The 19,876-nt window shown below is 45.3% G+C and overlaps 1 protein-coding gene across 1 annotated transcript in view; it reads left to right on the plus strand.

The window, feature by feature from the left end:
- The first annotated feature begins 4,586 nt into the window (after positions 1-4,586).
- KSR1 (kinase suppressor of ras 1) overlaps positions 4,587-19,876 on the plus strand; it is a 191,008-nt gene continuing 175,718 nt past the window's right edge. The window contains exon 1 of the mRNA XM_040336675.1: positions 4,587-5,035. Coding sequence (XP_040192609.1) covers positions 4,835-5,035 — 201 coding nt within the window. The 5' untranslated portion in view covers positions 4,587-4,834. The remainder of the gene's footprint in view (positions 5,036-19,876) is intronic.

Here is a 19,876-nt window from a genome sequence, read left to right on the forward strand (position 1 = left end):
TACTGTACAGAATGTTGCAAAAAAAAGTCAATAGAAACAATTACAATGGGCCAGATCCACAAATAAGTTACGTCGGCGTATCTATTCATACGCCGCGTAACTTCTAGGATGCTCCGGCTTATCTTTGTTTTGTATCCACAAAACAAGATACGCCTGAATGGGGGCTAGATCCGACTGACGTACGTCTTAGTACGCCGCCGGATCTTAGATGCATATTTACGCTGGCCGCTAGGTGGTGCTTCCGTTGACTTCTGCGTAGAGTATGCAAATTAGCTAGATACGCCGATTCTCAGAACGTACGTCCGCCGGCGCATTTTTTACGTCGTTTACGTAAGGCTTTTTTCGGCGTAACGTTACCCCTGAGTCTATGAGGCGTACGCAATGTTAAGTATGGACGTTGGGACAGCGTCAAATTTTCCGTCGTGTACGTCGTTTGCGTAAAATGTTCGGGAATAGAGCTTTGTGTAAATTACGTTCACGTCGAAAGCATTGACTATTTGCGACGTGATTTCGAGCATGCGCACTGGGATACCCCCACGGACGGCGCATGCGCCGTTAAAAAAAACGTCATTTATGTGGGGTCAAGTTGAATTAACATAAAACACGCCCACATCTTTGTCATTTGAATTCCGCGCCCTTACGCCGACACATTTACGCTACGCCGCCGTAACTTTAGCCGCAAGTGCTTTGTGAATACAGCACTTGCCTCTCAAAGTAGCGGCGGCGTAGCGTAACTACGTTACGATACGCCTACTTAAAATTACGCCGATCTACGTGGATCTGGCCCTTTGTATACAAATATATCAAATAACATATGAAGGTTAGTGATAGTAAGCCCCTTCAGTTTGCATCTTGCGATTTCTGATCGCTGGCAGAATTGCCGTGATTCTGCCCATGATACACCGCTGGCTTGAGAGCTGCTGTTCATGGCACAGGACTCTGAAGGAATGGCACAGGTATACTGTTCCTTCAGAGCGCATGCTGCGATGATGTCACTGTCGGCTTTGCAAGTAAATATCTCTTAAACCGCGAACGTTTAGGAGATATTTACTGTATGTACAGGTAAGCCTTGTCATAGCTTTACCTATAGGTAAAAATCAACCAAGGGAGTTTACTTCAACTCAACTTGATGATTGTAGATTTTTACCTTTTGTTATTCTGAGGAAATAACTGTTTGTTTGTTTGTTTGTCTGTGTCCATATGTGCAGTGAACCTGTATGGGAGTGGTTTTATAATTATCAATTATCTGCTGCACCTGCAGGGCTCTAATGAAGAAAGTGGCAGGGTCTTCGTCACTTTAGACATGATTTGCCTTTGGGAGTATCTCAAAATTAAATTTTTGCTTCAGGAGATGTCCAAAATAAATCTAAATGTTCATGCATTGATGACGTCGGCGGCAGGGTATATAGTAAATATCTCCTAAACGGTGCAATTTTAGGAGATATTTACAGTACCTACAGGTAAGCCTTAAAGGGATTGTAAAGGAATTTGTTTTCCCCCCTAAATAGCTTCCTTTACTTTAGTGCAGTCCTCCTTCACTTACCTCATCCTTCGATTTTGCTTTTAAATGTCTTTATTTCTTCTGAGAAATCATCACTTTTTGTTTTTCTGTCTGTAACTCCACACCATAATGCAAGGCTTTCTCCCTGGTGTGGAGAAAGCCTCTTGAGGGGACGAGCAGGAGTGTCAGGACGCCCACTAACACACAGCTCCTTTCTCTATATGCAAAGTAGAGAGTCTCCTGACTTGCCTGCTCGCCCCCTCCCCCCTCAAGAGGCTTTCTCCACACCAGGGAGAAAGCCTTGCATTACTGTGTGGAGTTACAGACAGAAGAACAGGAAGTGAGCATTTCTCAGAAGAAATAAGGACATTTAAAAGCAAAATCAAAGGATGAGGTAAGTGAAGGAGGACTGCACTAAGGTAAAGGAAGCTATTTTGGGGGGGGGGGGGGAATCCTTTACAACCCCTTTAAGAGGTTGTAAAGGTTTTATATATATATATATATATATAACAACATGCCTATACTTACCTGCTCTGTGAAATGGTTTTGCATAGAGCAGCCATATCGTCTTTTTCTGGGGTCCCCCGCCAGCGCTCCAGGCCCCTCCTCTTCAGGGGTGTTTTTGAAGCGCTTTTTACATTGCTCCAAACCCGCCCCAAAGATGCCGGTGGCAGGACTTTTTCTAATGTCCCGCAAGCACATCGCCTATTCCATGTGTGGCATAGCGATAAAATCGGTTGTCGTCCACAGATCGATTATTCTGATTTAATCATTTATGGAGTGAGTATAGTCACCATTATGACTATCGATCGAAATCCACTTTCCTGTATGGGACATATTGGTCAAACAAGCTGTTGACTATAGATTAATTATTTTCCGATCAGAAAAGAAATGGACCATTTATCGGAGCATATAAACCAATAATGCCTGCGCTACCCATACTTTAAATCACAGCTGCTGTACAAAAACACATTAAAGTAATTTTTTTAACTTTTCATCTATTAAATCTTCTGTCATTGTTGTTTTAACTTTGGATAGTAAATTTTTTTTTTCTGTCGGTAAATAAATACCTTATGCAGCCCACTTCCTGTTTCTTGTCTGGTAATAGGCTTAGGCTTATGACATCATGCACAGCTCTCTCTGTCACTCTTGTGAGTGTTTGTCAGGAAGGGGGGGGTGAGTCATAAGAGGGCAAATGAGAGCTGCAGAGCTGGAGGGGTGTGTCTGTGTAAATCCAGGAAATGAACAGGCAGCAGCTTCAGCTGCCCACAGTTAAAATGGATGCAGCCAGACTTAGTGAAAGGAGATTTCTGCAGCATATTTGGCAAGTACAGAATTGCAGTAGATATAAAATGAATATGCAAAGTGGTTGGAGGGAAGCTTCAGAATGGCAAAGATGTCCGCCCGTCTCATTTGTAAATATCTCATTAACCGTGGAGGTTTGGGAGATAGTTCGAGCACCTACACCTTAATCTAGGTTTACCTGTAGGTAAAAGTGGTTGTAACGGTATGTAGTCCTCCTAATCAGGCACTTCCTAGTCCGTGGCGCTCCTCGTCACTTCCTCCCTCACCTGTGCTGTGGGCAGTACTGTGATCAAAAATTGTGTTATTTCCTGACAGGAAATTACATGATTTAGCGCTGTAGCCAAAACAACAGTACGTGACCTTCCTCCGTCACCGCCCGTTGTTATGGCAACTTTAGAAACAATCTACGCTACGGTCGCCCGCCAGTGAATCGCGCATGCGCAAGACCGAGAGGTGCATGCTGGTTACCCAGCATGCACCTATCTAACGCTTATTCCGGAAGAGTTATCGATTGGTCTTCACATGCCCACAATCAGGATGGCAACAGCCAGAACAGGAGGGACAAACTTGTGAGTATAAAATATATATTTTAGCGACATCTACTATTAACATTTTATAATAGTTTCTTTATTTAATAATGCATTATGCTCAGATCAATTAACAAAAATAAATAAAAAAATGTGTCCGGAACTCCGCTTTAAGTGTTTATATAATCAATATGCTTCAGGGTACAGAACTTAAAGTGGAGGTTCACCCGGAAATGTTAATTTTTAACATTAGATTAATGCTCATTTTGTCAAGGGGAATCGGCTAGTTTTTTTTTAAATCGAAGCAGTACTTACCGTTTTAGAGAGCGATCTTCTCCGCCGCTTCCGGGTATGGGCTGTGGGACTGGGCATTCCTTTTTTGATTGACAGGCTTCCGACGGTCACATCTATCGCGTCACGATTTTCCGAACGTCGGTGCGCATGCGCCGTATAGAGCCGCACCGACGTTCGGCTTCTTTCGGCTACTCGTGACGCGATGTATGCGACCGTCGGAAGCCTGTCGGAAGACTGTCAATCAAATAGGAACGCCCAGACCGAAGACCATACCCGGAAGAGGCGGAGAAGATCACTCTCTAAAACGGTAAGTACTGCTTCGTTTTTAAAAAAAACTACCCGATTCCCCTTGACAAAATGAGCATGAATCTAATGTTAATTTTTTTTTTTCGGGTGAACTTCCGCTTTAATATCTCAATTGTCATTAATTAATGGGGATTGAGATAATTTAGCGCTGTACACTGAGTCATATTGATCTATCGGAGCATGTATGGTCACCATAATGCTTGTATCTTCTCTGTCGATCGTAATCTACTTTTCCAAGTAGTGTGGCATAAAGGTCAAATGGCCTACCGACTATAGTTTGATTATTCTGATCAGAAAATAAATTGATCATTTTAATAAAATATGTATAATCATCATTACGATCCTATCTTTGCTATTGATCGAAATCCACTTTTTCCATGTATCGATCGAAAAGGTTGTCGCCTATAGATCGATTATTCGACATTGCTCACTTATGGAGTGTGTATGGTCTTTGGTATCAATCGAAATGCTCTCTCCCAATGTGTGACATAGACTATATAGGAAGAGATCGATAATCGGAAAAGAAATGGATGATATATGGGGGCGTGTTCTCCTGCAGCCTGATCGCAATGTAAAAGTGAAAGAAGCTGTGGGAGATGGGAGGCCGGGGAAGTGATGCGCAGACTACAAGCCCCAGCATCCTTTGCGGATGACCCGAGCAGTGACACCATTGGGGAGGGAGGGGGAGAGGCAGCAGTGAGTGCAGAGAGGCGCTGCTGTCAGACTCTTACTTTGCTCGGCTCCTTCCATTGACATCGGTGTGTGGTGGGCACTGTGATCCTTCGTTATTGTTGCCACTTTTGCAGTGTGATCGTGATTGCACGGGTGGGATCGGTGATATTTGTAGTAGGGAGAAGAAGAGCCTGGCCCCCGGGTGGCTCGGGTTCCCGATGCCGAGGAGATGGACGCTCAGAAGATGCTAGAGAAGAAGAAGCCGGGGCTATATGGGATGGAGAGAGAGAGCGGACCGGCCCTGTCCGCCAGGCAGCACTGCGAACTCATCCAGAATATGATCGACATCTCCATGTCCAACCTGCGGGGACTCCGCACACAGTGCGCCGCCTCCAATGACCTCGCTCAGCAGGAGATCCGGACCCTGGAGGTGGGTGATTAACCCTCATAGCCTGGCACACACAGTGCCAGGGGGGGAATAGCCCTCCCAAGGCCTGTGTGCTCTTTTGTTTTTCTTGCAGCCCTGGCATCTGACAGCACAGACCTGAAGGGGTTAATGTGTCTGGCATGTGAGGAGGGTGCAATCCCTGGCATGCTATGGTGGGGGTAGAAAGGAGGGCAGTAGCCTCACCTGGGTCCTTGCACCTAACCACTCTGATGAGATTGGCCACTGAGGTAGGCCAGAGGTTGACAGTCTGCGTAAAAGGGTCCATTGTTGGTTCCTCCTACATCCTGCCCTTTATTGGGAAACATTTTAGGGTTCTTGACAGTTGCTGACTCAAGGAATCCATGTATGTTGGAGCATTTTCTTAAAGTGGGTTGGTTGATTTTTACCTATTGGTTACCTAAGGCTTACCTCTAGGTACAGTAAATATCTCCTAAATGTGCGTCGTTTTACTTGCAAAGCCGCTGGTGACGTCACCGGGGCATGCTCTCTGAAGGAATGGCATACCAGTTAAAGCGGAGTTCCACTCAATAATGGAACTTCTGCTTTTCTGAACCCTCCACCCTCCAGTGTCATATTTGGCACCTTTCAGGGGGGGAGGGGGTGCAGATACCTGTCTAAGACAGGCATTTGCACCACTTCCGGGAATACACTCCTGCAGCAGACACGCCTCTACCCGCTGTCTTTTGAGAAACACACTGTTCCCAGGAGAGAGCAGGGACCAGTGACGGTGCGCCGCGCTTCTTGCGTATGTGCAGTAGTGAACCGGGCAGTGAAGCCGCAACGCTTCGCTTCCCGATTCCCTCATCGAGGATAGCGGTGAGTGCAACCAAGGGACGAGCGATTGATCAGCCTCGGCTGCCGACATTGCTGGCGTGCTGGACAGGTAAGTGTCCATATTTTAAAAGTCAGCAGCTGCAGTATTTGTACCTGCTGGTTTTAAAAAAATTGGCGGAACCTCTGCTTTAATGCAGAAGGAACCCTTGGAAGGTCTTGGGATTCCCTTGCTAAGATTAAAGCTACACTAAAGGCAGAATATTTTTTTTTAAATAACAAACATGTTATACTTCCCTCCACTGTGCAGCTCGTTTTGCACAGAGTGTCCCCGAATCCGGTCTTCTGGGGTCCCTCGGCGGCTGTCTGGGCTCCTCCTCGCAAAAGCTTTCCACCTTCATGCGACCAAGCTCGCATGGTGGAAAGCTTTTGCGAGCGTGCTCCCGTGATACAGCGGCGGGCATAGCCGCCGACTGTATCACTCGGCCCTGCCCCCTGGCGCGCTGCATCATCCGCTGTGATTGACAGTAGCGCCAGCCAATGGCTGCGCTGCTATCAATCCGTCCAGCCTAGCCAATCAACGGCCAGGCTGGGAACCGAAGAGGATCACGTTGACGCGCGCGGGACTTTCAAGAGGTCAGGTAAGTAAAACGGGGGTTCGGGGGGGGTGGGGCGGTACCATCGAATGTTTTTCACCTTAATGCATAGGATGCATCAAGGTGAAAAACCATTTACAACCCCTTTAAGGGTCATTGGGGGGGGGGGGGGGGGGGGAATGGACCTTGCATCAGTGATCAGTGTGATGATCATCTGTAGACCTCCCGCTGGTTATGCCAAGTGGCATTGGACCTGGAACTATGCAGGCACCATCAGATGGTCAGTTGGATACTGCTCAAGGTACCCCTAGCCATCTGTGGCGGAACCCTAGGATTCTACTAAACCTTGGTTTAGAATGGGCGTCTTAAAGCGGAGGTACACCCGTGTTTTTTAAAAGCCAGCAGCTACAAATTCTGCAGCTGCTGACTTTAAAAAATGGACACTTACCTGTCCAGCACGCCCGCGATGCCAGCAGACGAGGCTGAGCAATCGTTCGGTCCTCGGCTGCTTCCGCCAGCATTCTCGGTGAGGGAATCAGGAAGTAAAGCCTTGCGGCTTCACTGCCCGATTCCCTTCTGTGCATGCGCACCGTCACTGGTCCCCGCTCTCTCCTGGGAACAGTGTTTCCCAGAAGACAGCAGGTGGGGGGGGGGGGGTGACATAACGAGCCTGGACTCCCGCGGGAGTCGGAACCCGGAAGTAGTGCAAATACCAGTCTCAGACAGGTATCTGCACCCCCCTCCCCCTGAAAGGTGCCAAAATGTGACACCGGAGGGGGGGGGGGGATCCAAAAAGCGGAGGTTCACTTTTTGTGTGGACCTCCGCTTTAAAACCCTGATGGGTTTTACTTCCTCTTAATTTCCCTGCAAAGGTAAAGCATAATGGGCTACTATGCATCGTATAGTAGCCCATTATGTGTCACCTAAAAACGAAGACTGCGATGTCACCAATGTCCCCACTGGCTGGAAGCGTCCATCTTCACCCCTCTTCCCTCTGGGGCCAAGGACTCCGGCCCTGTGACTGGCCGGATTTGCGTGACATCACTCCCGTGTGTGCCGCCAGTTATGGCATGATCCCTTCAGATACGGCACAATCGTGCCATTTCTAAAGTGCGCATGCGCCAATGATGTCGGCGCACGCAAATATTGTAAATATCTCCTAAACAGTGCAGGTTAGGAGATATTTCCAGCACCTACAGGTAAGCCTTAATATAGGCTTACCTGTGGGTAAAGGTGATTGTACAGAGTTTACAACCACTTTAAAGAGGAAGTAAAGTCTTCCTCTTTAGTTGTACCTACAGGTAAGCCTATAGTGAAGGGGTTGTAAACCCTTGAGCATTTTCACCTTAATGCATTCTATGTATTAAGGTGAAAACCCCTTTTTTGTAGCGCAGCAGCCCCCCTTTTACTTACCTGAACCTGATCTTTCCAGGGGTGGGGACAAGCAGAGCAGCTATAGCCACTGTCTCAGGTCTTCATTGGCTGGAATAATAGCAGCAGGAGCATTGTCTCCCACGGCTGTCAATCAAAGCCAGTAATGTAGAAGCCAGGGGCGGGGCCGAGTCCTGCTGTCTGTGTCAATGGACGCAGCAGCAGAACTCGGGAGCACGCCTGCATCAGTGCCCCCAGGGAATGCGGGTCTCCGTGGGGGCACTCAAAGAGGAGCCAGGAGCGCCACTGGGGGACCCCAGAAGAGTGGGATCGGGACCCCTCTGTGCAAAACCCTTGCACAGAGGAGGCAAGTATGACATGTTTGTTTAAAAAAAACAACAAACCTTTACAACCTCCTTAAGGCTTGCCTGTAGGTACTGTAAATATCTCCTAAACTTGCACCATTTTGGAGATATTTACTATATGGCTGCCGCCGACGTCATCAGCGCATGCGTACTGAAGGGACAGCCCGCTCGTGACGTTTCTTCAGCACCCATGGGGAGTGATGTCATTGCGGCTCCAGCCAATCGCAGCACTGTAGCCTGTGAACCCGGAAGTAACTCCGGAAAAGATGTCGGCCGTGGTAGCGAAGTGCAGGCGGCACTGCAGGGCATCGTTCTAAGGCAAGTATTTCATAATGAGCTAGTATGCAATGCATACTAGCTCATTATGCCTTTGTATTGCAGTTTTTTTTTTTCCTGAGGTTTACAAACTCTTTTTAAAGCAGCTTTTTTTCCTTTAAGTCGTTTTCAGGTCTCAATGAAGCCCTGTTAAAGGGGTTGTAAAGACAAATATTTTCCTCTTAAATTAAAGTCTGACAGTAGCTGATAAAATAAAAAGTAATGTTTTGCATTATAACTAGTTTGATACCTGTTGAAATCGAGCCGTTTTATTCACCTCCGTCACTTAGCCCTGGTTCACACTGGGTACGATTTGGAACGATTTGAGATGCGATTTGACATGTCAAATCGCATCTCAAATCGGCGGCAATTGTCGGCAATGGCACTGTCCTAATCAGTGCGACGCCGCATCTGCGATTTCAAAAAGTAGTTCCTGTACTACTTTTTGCGATTTCGGGCCGCGATTTACATTAAATTGCGGCCGAAATCGTGCCAAATTCGCGGCAAAATCGCAGCCGCAAAATCGCGGTAAAATCGCGCATTTTACCGCGATTTTGAATTCGCAGCAGTGTGAACCTAGGCTTATTCGCACTGACTTCCTGGTTTGCGGTGCGCATTCATTCTTGCTACATCACGGCCTAATGGGAACTACAGTTCCCATTAGGCTTGGCCTCCATGCCTGTGAGGGATAAGAGAGCATCTTCACGCAGGGCTGTAGCCATAGGGAGGGGGTGAGCACATTCTGCTTTCCACCATGCAAAACGGCTCAGATGCTGGTGGAAAGCAAGAAGAGGAGTGACAGGAAATGGCATTTTCAAACCTGGATTACTGTATTTTGGAGGTCAAAAGGAAAAACGAGGTAAGTGATATTTAAATGTTCTTGCTTACAGCAATCAATTGATCTAATAAAAAACGAACCTTTAGTGTTCCTTTAAGATTAGTCTATTGGAGGTCTTTGGGAAAATGGCCCTTAAATCGGTGATGGTCAGTGGGATGAAGGCCACTCTTGCAGACATGCCGCTGGTTATGCCAAGTGGATTTGGACCAGGAACTATGCAGGCACCATCAGATGGTCAGTTGGCTACTGCTCAAGGAACCCCTAGCCATCTCTGCAGGAACGTTAGGATTCAAATGAACCTTGATTAAGAATAACCTTCTTAAAGCACCCTTTTTCAATCTCTTTACCCAGAAGGAACCTTGTAAATAATTAATAAATAATTGGAGGTCTTTGCTAAAATGCCCTTACATTGGTGGTGGTCAGTGTAAAGAATGCTACCCTTGCAGTGATGCCACTGGCTCTGTAAAGTGGCATAGGATCTGGAACTATGCAGGCATCATGGGAGGTCAGTTAGCCACAGCTCATGGAACTCCTAACCACCTCAGAAAGAGCCCTGGCTGAGAATGGTTTTACTAGGGGAAACCTTTTTCTATAAGTGTTCTCTCGGCAGGTGGGTCTTGGCGCCGAGCGGCCGCATATTTGTGTACCAATTATCTGACACAGCTGTGCTAAGAGCACGTGTCCTGCGCACTCCCGGCACAGTTACCGACAGCTAATGGAAAGCTCCCGATCACTTCTTGCGATCAGGAGCTTTTAGATCATGTGATTGCCGTGACAGCCAATCAAGACGATCACATGATCATAAACCCCGCCTTCCGGCATCTGAAACCTCTTAAAGGGCTTAGAGGCACCCTGCAAAGGGGTTAAATTGGCGCATATATGGGTGGCACTGGCAGTCATGCTTCCGACTTTTCAAAGTGGCATTGGACCTTTATGCAGACAGTTTGGGGGTCAGTTGGCCACTGCCCAGGGAACCTGTAGCCAGCTCTGGAATAACTAATGGTTTCGACTGAACCTGGTTATAAATGGCTGGGTTAAAACGACCTTTCTCAATCTCAAGGAACCCGTAGCCAACTCTGGAGGAACCCTGGTTGAGAATGGCTGGGTCAAAGTATGCTTTCTCTCATCTTTTAACCTGGAACATTCAGAATAATTTTGTGGTCTCGGGAAACCTTAGGATTAGTTACTTTGGGGTCATTGGGAAAATGCCCCTGTCATTGATGGTGTGTCAGTGGAAAGAATGCCCCCTTACAGTGGCAATCATAATGCCACCCTTGTCATGCTGCTGGCTTTGCTAAGTGGCATTGGGCCTGGAACTATGCAGGCACCATAAGATGGGAGGTCAGTAAGCCACTGCTCGAGGAACTCTTAGCCGCCTCTGGATTCCACTGAACCTTGGTTGAGAATGGCTTGGCTATCTCAACCTCGTAACCCAGAAGGAACCGTTGAAACATTTTTTAGACCTCAGGAAACCCCCATTTTACATTTTTATATTTACAGCTAAAAGTATAAGCGTTGTGGTATAAGTGTATTTGACGCCCAGAACGGATGATGATTTATTTATTTTTTAACACCCTTTCTGCTCCTGTATGACAAACATTTTTACTAATAACTGTGAAATCAATGAGTAAAAATAATGGCAAGAAAGTCAGGGAAACCTGAAGTGGCTGGTAACGTTGGTGGTCCAGATAAAAGGTGCTAATCTAAATTGGTGGGAATTGAAGGACCCCTGTTTATTGATGGTCAGTTGGAACAGTGCCCTGTTACAATGGTGATCAGTGGGAATGATGCCCCTTACTTTGGTTCACAGTGGGACAAATGCCAGTGGGAAAAAAATGTTGTGGTAATGGTTACTGACTGGAGAACGTAAGGCCGCCACACCGTTGGCTCTGTCCACCACTGCTCTATTCTCAAGAAACCCTTAAAACTTTGGAGGGGCCATGGCACTCTACGAAACCCTAGCACAGGGGTGTCAAACTCAATTATATTGAGGGCCACATCAGCATTATGATTTCCCTCAAAAGGGGCGGTTGTATCTGTAAAATTTGTCCAGCGCATCCCCTCTCCTTTACATTAGATGTTAAGAGCCACCCCACCATCAGAAGTTGAGTCCCCCACTCTCCCTTGCATCACAATGCACCCCCTTTCATTAGGCTGTTGCTTTGAAGAAGCTGGATGCATTGCTTAAAAGCAGAAAGTAGGGGTCTCAAGGAGGACCAGAGGAGGGCAGCTGCAGGAGAGGTGCGAGGGCCACATGAAATGGCCTGGAGGGCCAGATTCGGCCCTCAGGCTTGTGTTTGACACGTGTGCCCTAGCACATTGGGTAGAAAATTGTCTAATACTAAAATTATTATCACTTTTTGGGTATATTCATAATGAGCATATGTTCAGCAGTCAATTTTAGTTTAATCTCTTAACAGAACTTGGGAAAGTGAAAAGACTTCTATTGGATATGGGTTTCTGTTATTTGCTTAGAGTATTGGGCAGCCTTACTAAATCATGTGTCTCACCGTCTTTGGTGTCCAGCTCTTGTCTGTTATAGTTGCTAGTGTTACAGCTGTTGACATCTGATTGTCTCATATTTGGCCGTCTTAAATGTTGTCATTATAGTGGAACTTTAGTCAGAAAGTTTAAGTCATGCTTGACCGCTTCAGGCTGGCCCCTTTTGTAGGTATAGCTTTGTAACACATTAAAAATAAATGTATAAAAATGAATGTATCTTGCCCTGCACATGCTCAGTTGCCCTCTATTTTTAGCCACTGTGCTGAATTTGTAGAGGTCAATCTGCTGACAGACCAAATATTTACTCCTGCTAAGGGGCTCTAGGCTTCAGCAATATGGCAGCCTCCAGCAAGAACAAACAGGAACAATGCTGGAGGCAATTTACAGCGCATACTTATTTTGGTAGCAAAATTATTAATGTGGAACATATGTTCCTAGCTAAAGAACATTATTTTTTATCAAGTTATGGGTAAAGGTCCATTTTAATGTTTAAGTACCATTTTTATATTTTTAGTGTCTCCTTCTCTTTTTTTTTTTTTTGCGTGTTGCAATGAGAATGCACAATTTGTGCACTTGCAAACCATGCATTCCCCAGTGGAATCAAATCTATGGCCATGGGAGACTCCAACAAAATTCATGACAATCAGGGGAGGGCTGGCAGCATTAGGCCTGGGGGGCAAGTTCAGTCAATTGGCCCATTGAACCGCCAAATCGGCTCACCATCCATGGCCCATCTGGTTTTTCAATGCAACCTCACCAGTGCAGCCAACAATGCAGCCTGATCACTGGTGCAGGTTACATGGGGTGTATGGGGGGGATCAGCTATAGGTGTCAGGGTCTCTCACTACAATGATCTCAGCAGGTCCTTGCACACCACGGCCTCCTGGGGGGGGGGGGGGGGGTAATGCTCCTGGTGTCAAGTTGCAGCCAGCACCCAGCTCTGTGTCCTGACTCCCTGGCACACCCTGCTTCCAAGAATCCGGTCTCCGGGAGTTGTAGTTTCCTCTGCACTGCTCTGTTTTCCACCCACCGGGAGCTTGAGTGTGGACTACAACTCCCAGAATGCAACAGCTAGTGGTTGGCCGCCATGGCCATGCCCCCAGCCCAACTTCCCAGACCAGAATAAAAAAGAAAATGGTATCGGGCAGCGGCTGCCGGCCATAAGTCAGGGTGGCCTGGGAGGCAATTTCCCCCCTGCCCCCTGGCCCAGCCCTCCCCTAATGACAATGCATGTGATGTGAATGAGCCCTTTAGCATAACTGGGTGACGGACTTGGAGAGAGATCATTGTTTGTGGGCCTTGATTGCCCATCATATTGTGATATTATTATGTTTAAATAACAAGTCACTAGCTAGGGTTGCCTGCTTATTTAAAATGCCAGATGAGTGATGTAACATTTTTACTGGGTTTAGTTCTTAACAGTGTTTGGACGATTTGTCTTTTATCACAATCTTATGAGACACATGTTATGAATATTTTTAAACAAGCAAGCAGTTGTGGAATAGCATGTTGCAATATGGTTAGGATGTTTTTGATTTACCTGGTATGGTTTTAATTTTTGTAAGAATTGTGGAAAACGCAGAAACTTGTGTCTGCATGGCAGCCGAGAGAGCTCATCCATCTCTTTGACGAACATCTCATTGCCCAGTGATATTATTCTGAACAGTCAGAATTATAGTAACATGTGATGGACATTTAGGCTTTAAAGAAGTGCTATGGAAATCTGTTGTCTGTGTTGACCGCAGAGATACAGTAAGTTGTCTCCTTGGTGATTTGTGGTCATATCCCAGCATATTTGGGCTCCCTGGAGGCAAAGATGAAGTGTCCAGCCCCACTTCTAGCCTGTCAAGATCTATGACGGGCTAAAATGTATTTAATTACTGCTTATGTGTCACATGCCCGATGAAGGGGTCCTGCTAGGCTCCGAAACATTGCTTCTGCTGTAACAATGCGATTACTGAATAAAGTTTTGAACTTATTCCGGAGATCCATGATGTGCTGGTGACGTTCTCTTGCTCTGACTATCTAAGGTTCCAGCCGGTGGTTGCGGCAGCACCCACTTGCATACTCAGCCATTTCTACAGGAACATGTGCGTTGGTAATAGTGTGTTGGCATTAGGGTTGCCACCTCATCCCTTAAACCTGAACACATATGAATTACACAAGTTTTGTAGCCGATTAAGATGGTAATTAAACTGTCCTGCTTTAAATTGGCCTCAGAACCTGTGTAATTCATATGTGTTTGGGTTTAAAGGGATGAGGTGGCAACCCTAGTTGGCATCCTTTCAAAGCACTCAATCAATTCTTATTGATCAGCATGGTCGCACTGGCCAAAGAGTGCTTGCCATTGTGAACATTATGATGGATACTCACATGGGGTGGTGTATGGATCGCTACACCAGCAGCATGGGGCACCATGGCTGCTATGGGCAGTGGGGTCCAGGGAAGAAGTTAGGAAATTTTGGAGTTCACTTATTTTTTTAAATGCATTTATTTATTTTTTATTTATTTTGTTTGTGAAAAGGCTCAAGGCGTCTTCTATATTCGACTATACTAGACTCTAAGTGGTCAATGATCTATCCAGCATGGAGGTCTGAGGTAGTGAAATCCTGTTCTTTCTATCAATTAAAAAAAAAAAAAATGGTCCACCATGATGACCAGAATAATTCTTGTTCCTCGGGCATGGGTTTTGATGATGTAGGAAAATATCCATTGTATACACAGGGAAAAAAAGGAGTCTGTCATGAGAAAGCCATAACGAATGGGAGCCTTACAACTTTGGACATGACTGACTTGATGATATTTTCCCTTAGGCTCCCTTCCCAGAGCAGTGCCGAAGAGCACAAGACCGTGGCTAATGTGTTATTGCTAGTTAACAAATAATGGCAGCTAGTTTTTAGCAGAATTGGTTGTACAGCAAAGGGGGGGATGTTATGTAACAGGTGTTATGGTTTTAATTATGCGTTTGGGCTGTGTTTTGAAGCAAACCAAGATCTAGGAGCTTACTGCTTTGAAAAAAAAAAGTGGAAAATCTCGTTTTATGACAAACGAGTTACTTTGAAAGTGCTCTGGGGCCTCTGGAGGTCTGTCTTCTTTAGCTGAGATGGAAGAAAGTAAAATGAAATGCAGCCATGGCGTCGGTATCATTATGCTGATCATTAAAAAGCAGCTATTGACCTGTGCCTAGGCTCTTATATCTGTGTAATACTATGAGGGATCGCTAGACAGGCATGGCGCAGGGGATGAGGCACCTGCGATGACTGAGCTGTTCATGTAATCCTTTTTTTTTTTTTTTTTTTTTTAGGCTGCCTAGACAGCTGTGCACATGGTGAACAACATAAGGATTGCTTTACAGCAGTGGTTCTCAACCCCTGTCCTCAGGACCCACTAAGAGTCGGTTCACACAGAAGCGGCACGACTTCGGGGGCGACTCTGCAAGTCGTCCTGAGGACGACTTCAGAGGCGATTTGCAAAACGACTTCTGTATAGAAGTCAATGCAGGTCGCCCCGAGCCAACCCCGAAGTCGTACAGGAACCTTTTTCTAAGTCGGAGCGACTTGCGTCGCTCCTATTAGAACGGTTCCATTGCATTGAATGGGACGTGACACGTCAGGCGGCTGAGCCACCTGTCGTGTCGCCCCAGTGTGAACCGGGTCCAACAGGTCAGGTTTTATGTATTACCTTGGGGAGATGCAGACTAGAATACTGCAATCACTGAGCAGCAAATGATATCACCTGTGATGTCTATCAGTTATCTTGCAAACCTGACCCACTAACAGGCCAGGTTTGCAAGATAACTGATAGACATCACAGGTGATATTATTTGCTGCTCAGTGATTGCAGCATTCTAGTCTGCATCTCCCCAAGGTAATACTTCAAATCTGGCCTGTTAGTGGGCCCGGACGACACAAATTAAGAACCACTGCTTTACAGGTATCTAGATTAACATAAATATTTTACTCCTGGGCCAGTATCTTGGACCCTAAAGTAGTTGCTGACTTTGGAAAGTTCTTGAACAAAGATGGCACTGGTCTTCTGTGAAAAACGAGGACGATGATATTATCAGGGGAGTACTGTGACATCTTTTAGAACTAACGTGTAAGGGAACCAGTGAACTTATTTTATTGTACGGGATTCTTTGTATGGACGGTTATACCAAAATCATGTATGGCAAGCTTAAAGCGGAGTTCCACCCAAAAATGGAACTTCAGCTTTTCGGAACCCCCCCTTCACTGTCACATTTGGCACCTTTTCAGGGGGGTGAAGATACCTGTCTAAGAGGCAGGTATTTGTGCCATACGCCCCCCCATCCCCCCCCCCCCCCCCCGCTGTCTCCTGGGAAACACACTGGTCCCAGGAGAGAGCGGCACGCCGCGCTACTCACGCATGCACAGTAGGCAACCAGGCAGTGAAACCGCAACGCTTCACTTCCTGATTCCCTCACTGAGGATGGTGCCGGACAGGTAAGTGTCCCTTTTCCTTTTTTTTTAAAGTCGGCAGCTGCAGTATTTGTAGCTGCTGGCTTTTTAAAAAAAACAAAACATTTTTGGGTGGACCTCCGCTTTAAAGTGCTAGTTTACTTTACTGGGTTTAGTAACACTTTAAGACCACTTTCACACTGAGGCAATGCGCTGGCGGGACCGCTCCAAAAGACCTGACAGCAGCATCTTGGGAGCGGTGTCTCTCTCTCGCTCTCGTTAATTTTAAAACAAATATTACATGTATACAGCATACAGGCATATTTTTGTGCTGACAGCAAGATACTGCAGTTGATGTGTTTTTGGGTTGCATTTTTCATTTTAAATGTGTGCTTTTAAGGCATATTGCAATTTTAGGAAATGTTGATGATGCTAGGAGGTGTCTGTTGTCATGCAGGAAACGCATGTACATTAAATTTATTATTATTATTATTATTATTATTATATATATTTTTTTTTTTTTTATGTAATTCAATTTAAGTCTCTGGAACCAAAACGTGCAAAAAAAAAAAAATTGATAAAAGTTCCCGCACCTTTCCAAAAACCGTGTTGCAGGAAACTGCATAGATGTGAATGTGGCTCATAGAAAATGGGGTTAAATGGACAGTAGTGCGTTTTTGTGGATCTGCAAACACACAATAAACTCATAGATGTGTACCTAGCCTTAATAGATTGAATGAGGTATTAAACCAATTTAAGGTAGTCTAGGTCAGACTTGGCCATGTGACGCGCTTTTAGTTTTTCATTTAGTAACAAGTCATTACTTATTACTTGCTTATCTCCTCTGTGACCTGAACTGATACATTTCTTTGTCACCCGAGTTCCCTTTTTCTTTAGTTCTTATAAATTTGAAATGGCTATTGGGCATGGCACGTACGATACAGTCTGCTTCCTACGTATAGATGTAGTGCTGGGTGTGTTAGACAATTGAGTAATGGAAACATTTCTGTCACTTTTTAGAAAAGGGTGAGCTCCCAAAGCTTGTCATGTTGGCTCCCCACAGGCGGGACCGTGGACGTCTTATGATGGCAGAATGTTTTTCTTCTCCTCTATAGTCATGAAATATGTCACAATCCCTGTGACTGGCTTGAAGCCTAGGTGTTAACTTTCTCGCCTTGATTATGGGGTTGACATGTCAGGCTGCATATTTTTCAGTGACAGGACATGAAATCCAGCCATACACACTTTGTGCAGGTTTGTCTAGGTTTCTGACCGGTTTGAATCATACCTCAGATGAGTCAGAGGTTTTGTCATGAATGCTTACCGCTCTGTTCTGAGAATGTTAGAAATGATTTCAATAAAACCCTGCCTTTAGGAAATAAGATGACTGGAGAAAGAGATGCATATTAATGCTAAAACTTGGTTGCCTGCGTAATTTTTCTAAATGGCACTGAAACGCCACCATGTTTTATAGGTGCTCAGGTATGGTTGCGTCAAAGGTTGCTGGGTCACATCTAGTGTATTTATAACCTCTTAATAGTGCAGCGCTACCAGATGATATAAATCAAAAGTAATAAATTCATATACCTGTATTCCAATCCTTTTGCGCATTTATATATATATATATATATATATATATATATATATATATATATATATATATATATATATATATATATACGTGTGTAATAATAAAGTAAATTAATATTCAAAAAAGTCCATATAAAGTAAAAATTCAGGTAGTAGACAGTTCATCCAAAGATCCCATACACCATTCAGTGAATGTGCAGTCCCGGAAAAAATATACTGTATGTCTCTTCTCAGAAATTGCTCTTCACTTAATAACCACAGTAATCTTTCCCCCCCCCCCCTCACCTCATGGTTGTCCACAGGACCTCACAAGAGGTCAAATGCGCTTTTTCTATTACAAGGACACTGCTCCACTCAATGCCTGGATCATCAACTCCACAATGTTAAATGATACATATAGAAAGCATGAAAAAGTTCAATAGTGTGGATTGCTTAACAAGTTTATTAACATATTTAAAAAAATGACTTGCATGTCAAAAGCTAAAAAACAGCATATCTCGTACATGGCGTCCAAAGCTCCGCCCCACGTGATGACGTCACCGCACCCTGACGTGTTGCACTCAAACGGCTTTCTCCAAGGCTCAGGCCAGTAATCGGTATTGTGCTCTAAATGGGCTGCAGTCCAGTTACCATGGCATAAAGAGATTCACCAGCACACCAAGGATCATCAATTTCGTCCAAACATATTGTTTTTTTTTTTTTTTTTTTTTTTTTTCCAAGAATGATCACATCACAAAAAATGTGTTGTGCAACATTTCGGAACCACACAGGACCCCTTAGTCATGCATGTGATGATCACATGCCTGACAAAGGGGTCCTGCGCGGCTCTGAAACGTTGCATAACACCATTTTTGTGATGTGATCATTCTGGAATAAAAAAAAAAAAGGTTTAGACAAAATTGATGATCCTTCATGTACTGTCGAATACATATCGTATAGGTTTCAGTGTCCAGCTGGCAATCGCTACAGCACCCAGTACTCTAAGACCCCTTTCACACTGGGTCGCTTTGCAGGCGCTGCAAAGCGACCTGAAACAGCCGCGGTTGTCTCTCCAGTGTGAAAGCCCTGAGGGCTTTCACACTGGAGGGATGCGCTAGCAGGATGGTAAAAAAAGTCCTGCTAGCAGCATCTTTGGAGCGGTGTGTATACCGATCCTGCCCATTGAAATCAATGAGTACCGCGGCTATACCGCAGGCGCACTTTCGGTGGTTTTAACCCTTTCTCGTCCGCTAGCCGGGGTAAAAGCACCCCGCTAGCACCTAAATAGCACTGTGTAATTGACGGTAAAGCGCCTCTAAAAAAATAGCGGCGCTTTAGCGCTGATCACGCCCCAGTGTGAGAGAGGCCTAAGAGCTTATTCCAGGAATTTGTGCAATGGGAATATGGACTGTCAGTTACCATGGCAGCCACCTAACATGGCCGCCGCCATGATACCAAAGACCAGCACAGATGTAAACAATTTGAACCATGAAACCATTGTAAATGGTCAGGGGGAAAAAAAATGAGGAATTGCATATTGAACAATAATATACAAACAATATTTGCATAAAAATTCTCTGGCTATGATAGAAGCGATGCTGAGCCTCCATGATTGAAAACACTGAAGTCCCATGAGTGGAAGAGACAGATCATGCACAGTCAGGCTTGGGAAGAAATGGGCTACTTGATGTACTTCAGGCAGGAAATGAGATGGGCGCCATCGAAATGCTGCAGATTCTAATGTATGCTGTGAGAAGCTCTTAAGCCTCATGCACACGATACGATTGTTGGCCAACCGGGTGTCTGATTTTTGTCCAAAGGGCGTGTGCCAGCATCTTGTCGTGCAACAGTAAACCATTGTCAGCCAACACACACGAACGTAGTGATGTACTACAAGGAATTTCAGCTCTTGAGCGCCACCCTTTGGGCCCCTTCTGCTGATTCCGTGTTTGAACATTGATTCTGAGCAAATTTACTAGCCTGCCATCCAACATTTATTGACCGAAAAGTTGGTCAACAATTGTCAGAAGGAGCGTACTAGCGGTCAGATTTTAGCACAACAGTCTGTCATCAGACAA

Source organism: Rana temporaria, chromosome 2 (genome assembly GCF_905171775.1).
Source record: "Rana temporaria chromosome 2, aRanTem1.1, whole genome shotgun sequence".
NCBI lineage: Eukaryota > Metazoa > Chordata > Amphibia > Anura > Ranidae > Rana > Rana temporaria.